Source organism: Pan troglodytes, chromosome 12, assembly GCF_028858775.2.
Source record: "Pan troglodytes isolate AG18354 chromosome 12, NHGRI_mPanTro3-v2.0_pri, whole genome shotgun sequence".
Lineage (NCBI taxonomy): Eukaryota > Metazoa > Chordata > Mammalia > Primates > Hominidae > Pan > Pan troglodytes.
The window spans coordinates 75,111,806-75,124,493 of record NC_072410.2 but is presented as its reverse complement, the minus strand read 5'-3'; the positions used below and the strand labels follow the sequence as shown (position 1 = coordinate 75,124,493).

Below are 12,688 nucleotides of genomic sequence, written 5' to 3'. Positions count from 1 at the left end.
AGGTGCTTGGTGCAAGGTCTAGGCAGGGTCTGTTTCAGGACATGACCTTAGGCAGAGTCTCCCTCAAGCCAACCAGCCTTCAGGAGGCGAGTTCTGAGCTGGCCATGTCCCCAGGCTTTCCTTGCTGGTGTGCTTAAGGGAGGCCGTCCTGTTTTTTTGGTTTTCTGTCCCGCCTGTCCATGCCCACTGCAGCTGTTTCCAGTGCAAGGCTGAGGGTTCTCAGGTCTGGGCGGGAGCTCGGTCCTCTTCAACAAGTTCCCAGAGTTCTGGTGAGCTCTGTGGGAAGCACGTGCTCTACCCTCTTCGATCTGGTTGGCAGCCTCCTTCACAGAGAGGTACTAGGTGGCGAAGGATGGGAAGCAGGCAGCCCTCGCTTTAGTGTAGCCACTGACACTGCCAGAAGCACAGCACAGCCAAATCCCAGAGTCCCCAGACTGTGCTTCAGCTCTCGCTGATGTCTCCTCATCCTCCTCCTCCACCCACACAACCCTGCAGACCCCAGACTGGGCTATGGTTCTTCCCCCTCTGTGGAACTGCACAATTCAGAGACAGCAGAGATCTTGAGCAGTCAGGAGCCCTGGATCCTCTATTCTGCCATTGACTGACTTGCTGTGTGATGCCAAGAAAGTTGCTTAACCTCTCTGAGCCTGTCATCTGTGAAATGGGATATAATTTTCTTTGCTGTCCTAGGATTTGTGGGAGCTTACTGAGTAAACGCAGATAAAAACACAGTGAACTGGCAAACATGACATGTGGCAGGGAGGGGAGTCAATCAGGGAGACCAACAATGCCTCAGTTATCCCCCTCACTCCCCAGAACAAAGGCATTGGCTGCTGGCATGATGGAGAGTTTGGAAAGGGGAGATACTGGTGGGCTCTGCGGCCTCCCCTGGCCCCAGATCCTGTCCTGCTCCGGGAGGCTTCTGCCTGGGAAGGGGGTCCCGGTGCTTCCTCCACCCACCAGGGAGTCATGGTAGCTCCGGGGTGCAGGGAGCAGCAGGCTGGCACCCACACGTGGGACTATTTGCTGCAGTGCCTTCCTTCAGCGACCTTCACCCAGCAGCCATGACACTGGACCCACCTCAGAGAAGTGTGGCAGGACCTGGCCTCAGCCAGCGTCTGGCTTCCCTGCTACTCTTCAACTCCATGACCTCCTCCTCAGCCTCAGCACTGCCAAGAGGCCTCAGCACACCTGGAAACAAGGAGGGTGGCCAGGAGTGTGGCTGCCCAGGGCTCTGCTCTGGGTGTGGGGGGCAGAGAAGCACTGGATGTCACTGGTCTAACTCACCACTCAATCATTCATTCAGTTATCCACCAATTATGTCCTTGACAATGATTAAAGAGCACTGCGCCTATGAGGGATGATTAAGATATTCTAGGCCGGGTGCGGTGGCTCACGCCTGTAATCCCAGCACTTTGGGAGGCCGAGGCGGGCGGATCACGAGGTCAGGAGATCGAGACCATCCTGGCTAACACGGTGAAACCCCGTCTCTACTAAAAATACAAAAAATTAGCCGGGCGTGGTAGCGGGCGCCTGTAGTCCCAGCTACTCGGGAGGCTGAGGCAGGAGAATGGCGTGAACCCGGGAGGCGGAGCTTGCAGTGAGCCGAGATCGCGCCACTGCACTCCAGCCTGGGCAACAGAGCGAGACTCCGTCTCAAAAAAAAAAAAAAAAAAAAAAAAAAAAAAAAAGATATTCTAGTTGAGGACCCAAAGAAAATGCATTTTCAAAAGTACCCTTCCAGGCCGGTTATTTAACAGCATAGGACACAACACACCCGAGAGGCAGTGACCAACCAGAGTGCAGCAGGTGCCACACAGCAGGGGGGCTGAGGCCCAGAGGACTGGACCATGCACAGGGTGGTGTGGCCGGGTGAGCTACAGGGAAGGAAATGTGTCTTGGCCTCCCCTCCTTCACACAGAGGCAGGGCAGGGCTCACCAACAGGGTTGCCGAGATCTGGGGAGCAGATGCTACTCAGGGTTACCAGGCACTGCACCCATGGGTTAGAGCCTTCAGTCTTTAAAGTAACCCCATGGGGTAAGAACCATCATGGTCTTCACTTTAGAGAGGAGGCAACTGAGGCAAGGAGAAGTATATCCACTCACCAAAAACACACAGTTTGAATACTTAAGAATTAGGACGTGAATCCAGGCAAGCAGGCTGGCTGCAGTGCTGGTTTGTTTAGAGTCGACACTAAACTATACTGGAAGGAAGGATATGAGCCAATAGTCTTCCCAGGTATAAGAACATCTGAGCTAAGAAGGGGCTCAAAGGACCTTTGGCATTCCCTTCTGTTAGTAAGGGAGAAACTGAGGCACTGAATGGTGATATGTCCTGCCTAAAGCCACGCAGCCAGTTAGTGGCAGAGCCAGGTCTAGACTCCTAGTGCCTGACTCACCGCTGTTCTCTCTACCCTAGCGACTCCAAGTGCATCAGCATAGGCATTGCCAGGAGCTCATGAGGAATGCAGACTGTCAGGTCCCACCCTAGACCTACTCAACAGAAACTACTTGGTAAGCAGATTCCCAGGTGGTTCCAGGCACCTTACAGTTTGAGAAGCACTGCTGCATGCTATCCTACCTTCCTGGTCTGTAACATCTGTTGCTGTTGAGTATAAAAACACTGTGAACATTGTAAAATCTGCAATTACAAGATTCTGGATGCTTCATCCTGAGGTCACCTTGGAATGAGATCCTCTGGGATCTGGAGGAAGCAGATGGAGGAGAAACCCCAGGGCTCAATTTTTCTAAGGGCCCAGACACACCAGTTACCACTGACCTGCTAGTAAGCCAGGAAGTTAGCCCCATGTTGGGGGATGGCCAAGCGCAGGGAGGAGGCAGCACTCACAAGACAGAGTCCAGAGCATTCTCCACCATAGCCAGTGGCCACTTGGAGAGGGGACCTAGAGTCCCCTGGTAGGTGGCTAGGGAATGGCAGGGTTTGGGGTAGAACTTCCTGGGGCCAGAGTCTCATAGCAGTGGTGGCAGCCAAGAGTTGGCTTAGGGTGAGAGCCAAGGGGCTTCAGTACCCTTCTTCATTCTCTACCAGCACCTCCCCAACCTCCTGGAAAGTGCTGTGCTTCCTGCAGTTTCAAGCCCCTCCACCCCCTGTTCCTCACCAACTCTCCCCGTGTAGAAACTCTGCAGAGAGTATGACCGTGTCTCTTAAAAAAACTTTGGTGAGGATCAGAGGCTGGACTCTGCCCAAAGCACGCACCTTGGGCTCCACACACTTTCCGGATTGCTGGCTGGTGGCCCCATGCAGAGCCCCAGACCCCGGAAAGTCAGTGGAACTGGACGGAAAAAATGGAAGGGCCAGAAAACTTGGGGAGGACTCCAGAGCTGGGGGTGACACAGGAATAGACCAACGGCCTTTTGTTGTTTCCAAGATCCTCTGAATCTGAGGCAGCCAAACAAGGCAAGGGAGTGCTGCTCCAGGTGTCAGGGATGGGGACACTTACTGAACACTTACCCAAGGCTACCACCACCATCTCCAGATCAAGTAGGAGTTTTTACCCAAAGCCCCCTCACAAGTCACTCAGCCTGCCTTCTGTTCCTCAGATACCCACCCTTCTCTCCAGCTCCTCCCCTCTGTGCGTAGCGCAACACTCACCCCTTCTGGGAAGCCTTGGTGCCCTCTCAGAACTGTGCTGGATTCTCTACTTGTCTATGTGAGCAGTGTGTGTGTGTGTCTGTGTGTGCTGTTTGTGAGAATTATGTGTGTAAGAAAGGGTGTGGGAGAGTGAGAGAGATACACCTATCTTTGGCAATATTGATGTAACTCTTCTAGGGAGGATGAGAGCTCAAGCTCTCAGCGAATCCCCCTTTGACTTGCTGGGTAACTTGGGCAACCTCTCCTCCTCTCTGAGCCTTGTGTAAAATGAGGAACGAGGGTAAATTCACCCTCTTTGGGCTGGTCTTGGAGATGCTCTAGGGCTCCTCAGAGAAGACTTCAGGGAGCGGGCGGCAACTGAGGAAAGGCCCACTGGTCCGGACTCCGGCCCCCACCCCCAATTACAGCAGCTCTGCTCCTATTTGCTATAATGGGCGGATTGTTGGCTTTTGTTGACAAAATGGTCTACATGCCTGGGGAAAGTTATGAAGGATCTTTGTGGTGCTTCCAGCTAGAATACTCTAGGAGTGTACCTTTGCTCCATTCGGCACAATTCTGAGCTGTTCGACACGGGGGCCCTTGGGCATAGTCAAGACTGAGTGGAAATATGTTCTCTCTCAGCTGGCTTGGCCCAGGAATAGCGGCAGACCATTCCTGGGAGTCCAGGGGAGAGCAGGGGGATCCAGGTACCTTTCTTGTCTCAGTTTTTGATGGCCTGGCAGTGCCCCCACCTGTTTTTTCTTCTTACCTTTCTCCACTCTCCCAGAACTTCCCAAAGGAAGCTGCTCTCATTAAAATAAGGGAGGTTGAAGATCCTAACGCCACAGCCTTGTTCGGGAGGCAGCTCACCTCCTGGAACTGAGTGCAGTCCTGGAGAAAACCAAGTGGATGTGCGGCCCCTTTCCATGGAGCAATTAGCTGGATAACTGTCCAGTCGCTCCTAGGCTTTGTAGAGGCATAGGCTCAGATACAAAGAGACCAGACAGTCTCTCGCTCCAAAGGGGCTGGCCACAAGCACCATGAAGACAGCAGTACCCACTGACTCAGCAATTTCACCAGCTGGAAGTCATCCCAAGGAGATATCACAGAAAGAAAAGGCCATCTTGCATAAAGATGATCACTGTGGCATTACTCAAAATAGCCCCAAACTGGGAAACACCCAGCTATCCAGCAATAGGGGTAGTGAATTACAGAACATCAACTAGATGGAATATTATGCACCCACTAAAATTAGACTACGTGAAAACAGAGAAACAACATCAGTAATAAAATGTTAATAAAACAGAAGCAGCTCAGTACACATCAGTTACTTTCCTTTCTTTTTCCTACAAAAGGCATGACAAGGAACTGCAGGGGAACGTGCAGACATGAAGAGTTGTGTTAGTGCAGTGGTATCATGAATGACTTGTTCTCTTATTCATATAATAAATAATTATTGTTTACTATGGGCTAGGTCTGATGCTGGGTGCTGAGGATGGAGCAGTGAATGGTAACACATTTCCTGCTCTCCACTCAGAGTTTCAAATTTAAGGAGGTATTTTCTTCCTAAATGTCCTTCAAAGCTGTCACAGCATCATCTTTCAATAAAAAATAGTTGATGAGACTGGGCATGGTGGCTGGTGGCTCCCGGCTGTAATCCCAGCACGCTGAAAGGCTGGGGTAGCAGGATTGCTTGAGCCAGGGAGTTTGACGTCAGCCTGGGCAATGTAGCGAGGCTCTGTCTCTTAAAAAAAAAAAAATTAGCCAGGTGTGGTGATGTGTGCCTGTGATCCCAGCTTCTTGGGAGGCTGCAGTGGAAAGATTGCTTGTGCCCAGGAGGTTGAGGCTATGGTAAGCTGTGTTTGCACCACTGTACTCCAGCCTGGGCAATGGAGTAAGACTGTGTCTCTTTAAAAAAAAAGTTGATGAGAGAAATACGCAAGGAAGGATGCGCCTCTCCTTCTGGATAATGTATTTCATTCCAGATATCAAAACTATCTCCAGCTGGATTACATACATGTTAGAAGAAAGTTGAATGTAAATGTGGTAGTGACATTTTGGGCTTATAATGTCTTAGTTTCCTTTGTAGCAAAAAGAGTTTTTAAAAAATCCCTGTTGAAAAAGAGGGAAAAAGTTAGGACTTGTTACTAATCTCGTGGCTGAATAATTAAGTGTGCCTAATTCTGAAAGTAGCAAGCTAAATTATGCAGTGCCAAAAGTGACAACTCTTATACCTACACCATCCCGTCTACAGCGGCATGATTTTAGCTTTATAGCTAAAAAACGCTGCCAGAAAACCTAATAAAAGGAAGCAAAAATATTTCTGTTTATATCAAGCTGCCATTTGAGAAAGATTTTAAAATATGTTCTTTCCTATGTGTAAATCTGACAGCAGATGCATAATTAAAACCCCAGTGGAGAGTTTCCATTTAATCTTTTCAAAGTTAACTGATAAACATCCTTTAGGATGTGAAGTGATGGGTTAATTCTGTTTGGGTTGTTTGGAATATCTTTGAGCTGGAATACTGTCTTCAAGAATATTGTTTCGTGCTAAAAGAACACAAGACAGTATCTTTATCTTTAGGAGTTCATACAATCACAGGAAGTGCAGACAACATGCCAAAGGCCACACATGCATCTATGATGAGTGATGCTTGTCTTAGATGTTTGTTAATTGGCGGAATGAATAAATGGATACATTCACATTAAAACAAACTTGATTTCAACCCCTAGGGAATATGTCATATAGCATAAATTGGAGAAATAATAATTACCCAGGATTTCAGTTCAGTGTAAGCAATTGGTATGAATAATTTAGACTACAAAGTGGATTTTTATTTCGCTTGAGCTATTCAGATTAACTTTCTACACAGCCTGAACGGCTGCTGAATAATCACAGGCAAAATTTTCCACTGGTACCGCACTGTGTAGACACACGTGTATCTACACGATTGCAAACTGCCCAGCTGTGGATACGGGGCCCTGTTCAAACCAAATATCAGGACAAACATTCTACTTCATTGTGGTGTTCCATGTAACCTTGAGTACACACAGCCATACCTGAACCTTTCATTACGTCTTCCACCAGGTGAAAGCCCATTCCTGCCCCTTCTTCCCCTCCTCTATACACATGTGCTCTCAAGAGTGTGTGTGTGCACGTGTGTACACACACACGTGCACACACACATACACACACTGGTGCAAAAAAGGGCAGAAAGCAAGTGACTTCTGTCCTTAGACCACAGTTTGCCAGAAGTTCTCCTACTTGCTAGTACCCCATCTCTGCCCTTTAGGCTGGCTTTTGCCTGTCTAGCTAACTAAGACCTGCCAGATGCTTCTAACTTGTCTGGCCTGTAAATCTGTCTTGTCCTTCAAGTTTTCTCTGGACTTAATCAGTTGATGACGTGACCAATAGACCAGCAGACCAGTCCCTGCCCTGGTTACACACACATACACTCTCTCTCACACTCAGACAGACAGACATTATTAAATATTGCAATCTGAAACAAGAACGTTCCCACCAATTATATGCATGAAATTGGTGGATATTGCACAACTTGGTTTCTGGACCTAGCTGAACCCCTCATTAACTATGTGACCACTGACAAGTCCCCTAACCCTGTGCCACATGAGATTGGACCAAAAAGGTCCCCTTCTTGTTCTAATCATCTTCAGTGAGGATGGCCAAGATATGTTGCTCATAAATGCTGTGATCCAGCTGCCCATGTTGGAATATGTCTTAATCTCTGCCATGCAGAGTAAGCTTTAACCTTTCAAAATACAGCCTGATACATACAATCATGTTACGGAATGAATGGAAGGAAAGATTTCCAATACTAAAGTCTAGATGAATCATATATCTGGGTCTACACAACACACACACACATACGTATGTCCTTTTGATTAGGCAGTATAAATAGCTGAATCAAATCATTTTGTTCCCCTGAATTCCACAGCACTGTATGAACCATATACACTGTGATACTCACTCATCAAATAAAACTGAGTATGTGCTAATTTTCCTCTTCATTGGATAAAGAGTCAGATAAAGAATCCTGACTGCCCATTTTTTGTGGACTGAGCTTTTGCTCCCTGATCTGTTGAACCCATACAAGCATCAATAATAATAATAATTGTCTTTGAAGATTCAGGCCATTTAAGAGAAAGGAACTATGTAAGCAGAAGAGAAACTGACCTGTGGAGATCTTTACTTAAACCTCATCCAAATGCATTTTGCAAAGAGAAAGCTGAAATGCCAATTATGCTACTTGGGGATTCAGCAGAACTTATCTGACTGATGGAAGTGACCAATTTGAACCACTGACCCCAGAATATCCCAGCAGGGGCAATAATCAGCAGAGACCCTGCTACTTTTGTGGCTGTCTTGGCATCCTCACAGAGGGCTGGTTCAACCCTGAGCTGTACACAGGCTGGTTTAAATGTTTCCCCGCAGATTTTGGAAGCAACGTGCTGGGTCACTCGTAATATAACCACATGCTTCAGTGTAGCCCTCCTACATTGCTTGCCTACATCTGAAAACACGAATCAAGAAAGAGAATATAGCTCCTTTCCACTTGACTAAAGAACAGTCAATCCTGCCAGTAGACTAAAGGCTGGGGCATGGAACAATTTCCCAACACACTGACTTGATTTTGTGTAAATTGCTGAAAGAGAAGCTTTAGAAGCTGTGGCTGGGCTCAGAATCAGTGCCTCCAAAGGAGCACCGAATGACAGATTGATGGAGCTCATCAGAGAGGCACAGAGACCACAGGCCATTGGAATGGGGCCTTATTTGGATGGACTCATGGCCCAAAAAGGAAAGGGACACTGCCAACAGCTTCCCCTTTAGCCTGTGGGTTCCATTAGGAAGCCAGAACATGTCACTGGGAAAAAGTGCTATGTCCACCCAATATGTGCACAGGTGCCTCTAGGTGGAAGAAAGGGAAAGGGCGTGTTTACAAGAAGAAGAGCACAAGTCAACAATGAGCTATGGATGCATGATGTCATCCTCTAGGACTAAGCGTCCTTAGTACTTTTAAAGCACTTAAAAAAAAAAAACTCTAGTTGCTATAGCAACTTGATGCAGCTCTTAAAAGGGGATTTTTTTTGAGGGGGTCATTTTATATCTTCTATCACCATAACAACATGATATAGCTTTTTAAAGGGTATTTTTATCCAATTTGTGTGTGCCTTGGACTTGGGCCATATTTGCCTTTTCTATTTAAAATAATCAGATCAAGCATGACACATGAAAAATCATTGAAGGCAAGGAAGTGCTTTCATAGACTATACATATACACTTAGAGAGACATCTCTAGCTGCTCATATGCTGCACATGGAGGCAGCCTCTCTCCCTGCCTCCAACCAGCCATCTGCTGTGGCTTATCCTGGGCAGTTGCAGTCCATGCCTCTGTATCTGAACTGGCATACCAAACCACTCCAGAAGGTGTGTCTATGAAATCCCTCACTTCTCAAGCCCAGCAAATCCAGCCCCCTCCTCCAAAACTGCACAGGAGAGAGTGCCTTAGGGTGACTAGAGGTGTGACCAGCCAAGTGCCTTCTTCCATCCTGGGATTCAAAGCAGGAGTGGGGGGACACACACAGCCTTGTCAAGGTGATAAGCATGCATTTCTGCTGCACTCTATACAGGTGAGTAACCGAGGGTGGGGGCTTTGTTTCACATGACACCCAGGGCCCAGGGAAAGTGGGGGATGGGAAAAGTGAGTGAGAGGAGAGGAAGAAAGAGAAATGAAGGGGTGGATGGAGAGCAGGGGTGGCTCCAGAATTTCTCCACAGGAGCTCAGAGGCAGCAATCTGGCCACAGAGAGAGGGGTGGGGGCCTGAAGGACTATTGACACAGCATTCTTCATAAGGTTGAGAAAACGTGAACTGTTTATATCCAAAAAAAGAGAGAAGAGATGATGGAAAGAATAGGGGAACTATCCCTGCTCCCAGCTACCCCTTGGTACCACTAATGGTTGGAAAAAGTGGCAAGGGAACAAAAAAAGGGTCAAGAAATTGGAGAAGGGGCTGGGAGCTGGGGGAGAACACAAGGAAGGGAGGCAGAACAACAGCAGCTGAAGTCCTGGCCTCAGGCTAACGGGCTTTACTTTGGGGGGCGGTATAGACTGTAGGAGAAGCAAGTGGGAAGGAGATCTAGGGAAAGTGATTCTGGGGCAAGTGGTCACCCTCTCCAGGGTAAAGGAGTTAGAGGCCACTGAGGGAGAAAACAGGGTAAAAGAAGAAAGCGGGGGAGACTATGAAAAGAAATAACAGCGCTGAGGGTGGAGGGAGAAGGGGCTTTTGAGATCATCCTGGAGAGGAAACAGAGGCCTGGGGGTTGTGGGTGGAAAACAGGAAGGAACCGGTAGCCCTTGGCATGTATTCTTAGAGGAGAAAACGGAGGCTCACAAAGGTCAGGTCACAGAGCCGGCCAGTGTTGGAGCACAGGCGGCCCGGGGTGAGCGCCAGAGGTGGGCTTTCTTCCCTCACTGAAAGCCGGGAGGGAGAGAGAGAGAGAGAGAACGGGGGCCGGCGGAGAAGAGGGCGAGACGAAAGTAAGCAAAGGGACATTAGAAGGGAAGGGAGAGCCGAGGGACGCGGACCGAGCGGCCGAGCAGTGGAAAGGGCGGCAGGTGAAAGGCACAGAGAGGAAAGATGCGCGGGGGACGCGCCGCTCACCTATGGTTGACACCACGGTGCCCACGAAGTAGAAGGCGCCGGGGAAGTCCCAGCGCGGGCGCAGCGCGTCGGCGCGGACGCCGGCGGCCAGCGCGGCCTCGTAGTGCCGGAGGAAGGCGCGCAGCTCTGGCTCGGCCACGCCGTGCGCAGCGCTGAAGTTGCGCAGCGTGGCGCCCCAGCGCGCCCGCGCCTCCGCCTCGCCGGGGCTCTCGAGCGCCGAGAAGACTGTGGCACCCGCCACCAGGTAGAGGCCGATGAGCGCCGCCAGCAGCACGAAGCGGCCGGTGTCCTCGTTGAGGTGCGAACGGCGGCAGCAGCAGCAGCAGCAGGAGGGGCGCGGCAGGCGGCGGCGGCTACGGCGGGGCGGGGGCCGGGGGCTGCGGGAGGACATGGTCCGGAGCTCAGCCCCGGGGCCGGGGCGGCGCTCGGGGCCCGGGCCACGACATCCCCCCGGCGGGAGCAGGAGCGTGAGGATGGTGGCCAGGGGTCCGGGGCCGCCGCGGAGCCCCTCGCCGCCTTCGCAGAGCCCCTCGTCGCCTTCCCAGAGCCCGGACAGAGGGGCGCCTCCGCCTCCTCCCCGGCGCTCAGGCCACACGCGAGTCCCGTGGCCCAGCGGGTGCCCGGGCAGGGGCGCTCCTCTGCGCGCCCCGACGCCTCGCCGGCTCCCCCGGCTCCTTACCCGCCGCTCTCGGGCGCGGGGCTCCGCAGCTAGGCCCCTGCCGCCCGGTGGCCGGCGTCCGCGGGGCCCCGGGCCTCATACTCCTCTCCAGACAGGCCGCGGGCTGCGGGCGGGGTGGGCCGTGGATCCCGGGCGCCTAGGACCGGGACGCGGCAGCAAGGCGTGGAGAGAGCCCCCGGGGGCGTCCCATGAGGCGTTCGGGCTCGGCGCCTCCTAGGTGCGGGCTGTGCGGGCAGTCCTGCTCCCGCCCCCGGGGCTGAGCTGGCGGCGTCGGCTTCGGAGCCTCGGAACCGAGCCGAGTCCGGGGAAGCGCTCCTTTCTCAGCTCCAGCCGAAGAGCCGCCCGGCAGGGAGAGGCGGAGTCACTGGCGCCCGGGGCGGGGTGTTGGGGAGGGGTGAGTAGGGACAGGAGGGAGGGGGTGGAGAGTTGGGCTGCTGCGACGCCTCCCGGTGGCTCTGGCGGCACCAATGCGGGGCACCGGAGCAGGTGTCCGACTGCGGTGCGGGCTACCACTCCGCCGGGGAACCTCGTCTTGCTCCTCCCTGCGCTTCGCCTCTGGAATCTCTCCCTTATCTCATGCCGCGGTGAAACTTTGCTCAAGTTGGTGGTGCTCTGAGGTCTCCAGGGCTGGAGGCCGCGCGACGCGAATCGCCTACACTGGATTCTCGGGCGTTAGTCCGAAGTTGAAGTTCCCTTCGTTCACTCCTTTGCCCTGGATCGAACCGCAGCCGCAGGACGCAGAGGGTTGCACTGGAAACGGGGAATCGGGGAGAGGCGGTCGCTGGGCTCCGGGCGACCTGGGAATGAGGGCGTTTGCTCCCCCTCCCGACTGAGCGGGCGGCCGGCGTCAGCACCGCGGACAGCGCATCGGTGCCGCAGCCGCGGGCGGGCGCCGCTAGGGTTGCAGGGGTCCGAGGCGCGGGCAAGGCTGCTCACCCCGCTGCGCTGTGCACCCCAAACCCTCCCTGTTTTCCTTTCTACCTCCCGTGTGCACCCCCCTACCCGCCACCCGAGGCAGGTGCGGTCGCTGAAGCAGGCTGCTGACAGGGCGGGGACGCTGCGGAATAGAGACGGGGGAGGAGTCAAGCGCGGGTAGGGGGCCAAGGTGCCACCGGGAGAAAGAGCCCAGGCCCGGCGGACTGCCGGGCTCCTCGCGCCACTCCAGCTCACCGACCCCTCTAGCCCGGGGCGGGGAATAAGACCCTGGCTGCGGTAGAGAGTAGAGGAATAGAGGAGGTGTAGGGGAAGCTCACTAGCAGCTCCCCTGAGGCCGGCGCGGGGAACTGAGTGCTATGGAACGCCCCTGGGAAATGGTCGCCCCCCTACGCCCCACCGCGGCAGGAAAAGACGACGGATGCCCCGCGCGGCTGCGGGTGCTCCTCTGCTGGACACAAGCCGGCTTTGCCGGGGCCACAAAAGTTCTGGCGAGGAACACCCTCAGTACAGGCGGAAAATCATCCTCTTCGGGCAGCCAGCTCCTTCCCTGTCCTCCCGCTTACTATGGACTGCGGGAAGCAAGACCCTGGTGATGATATGATGGCAGAAAATAAAAATAATAATGATGACTGTACTTAGATATCCCAGGTGGGTGAGCGGTGGCAAAAAGCAGACCCCTGCCCCCTGCCCTACCGCCCATTTCCAATCCCGGGCTAAGGTCAACCCCAAGTGGTGGCAGCAGCGTCAGTCAATTACGGGTCATAGTACTAAAAGTGTTCCCTCCACTACTCACTGAGCAT

General features: G+C 52.6%; 1 protein-coding gene across 1 annotated transcript in view; it reads right to left on the bottom strand.

The window, feature by feature from the left end:
- Positions 1–11,318, bottom strand: part of KCNK12 (potassium two pore domain channel subfamily K member 12) — a 54,871-nt gene extending 43,553 nt beyond the window's left edge. The window contains exon 1 of the mRNA XM_515460.9: positions 10,274–11,318. Coding sequence (XP_515460.2) covers positions 10,274–10,664 — 391 coding nt within the window. The 5' untranslated portion in view covers positions 10,665–11,318. The remainder of the gene's footprint in view (positions 1–10,273) is intronic.
- Positions 11,319–12,688: the final 1,370 nt, after the last annotated feature.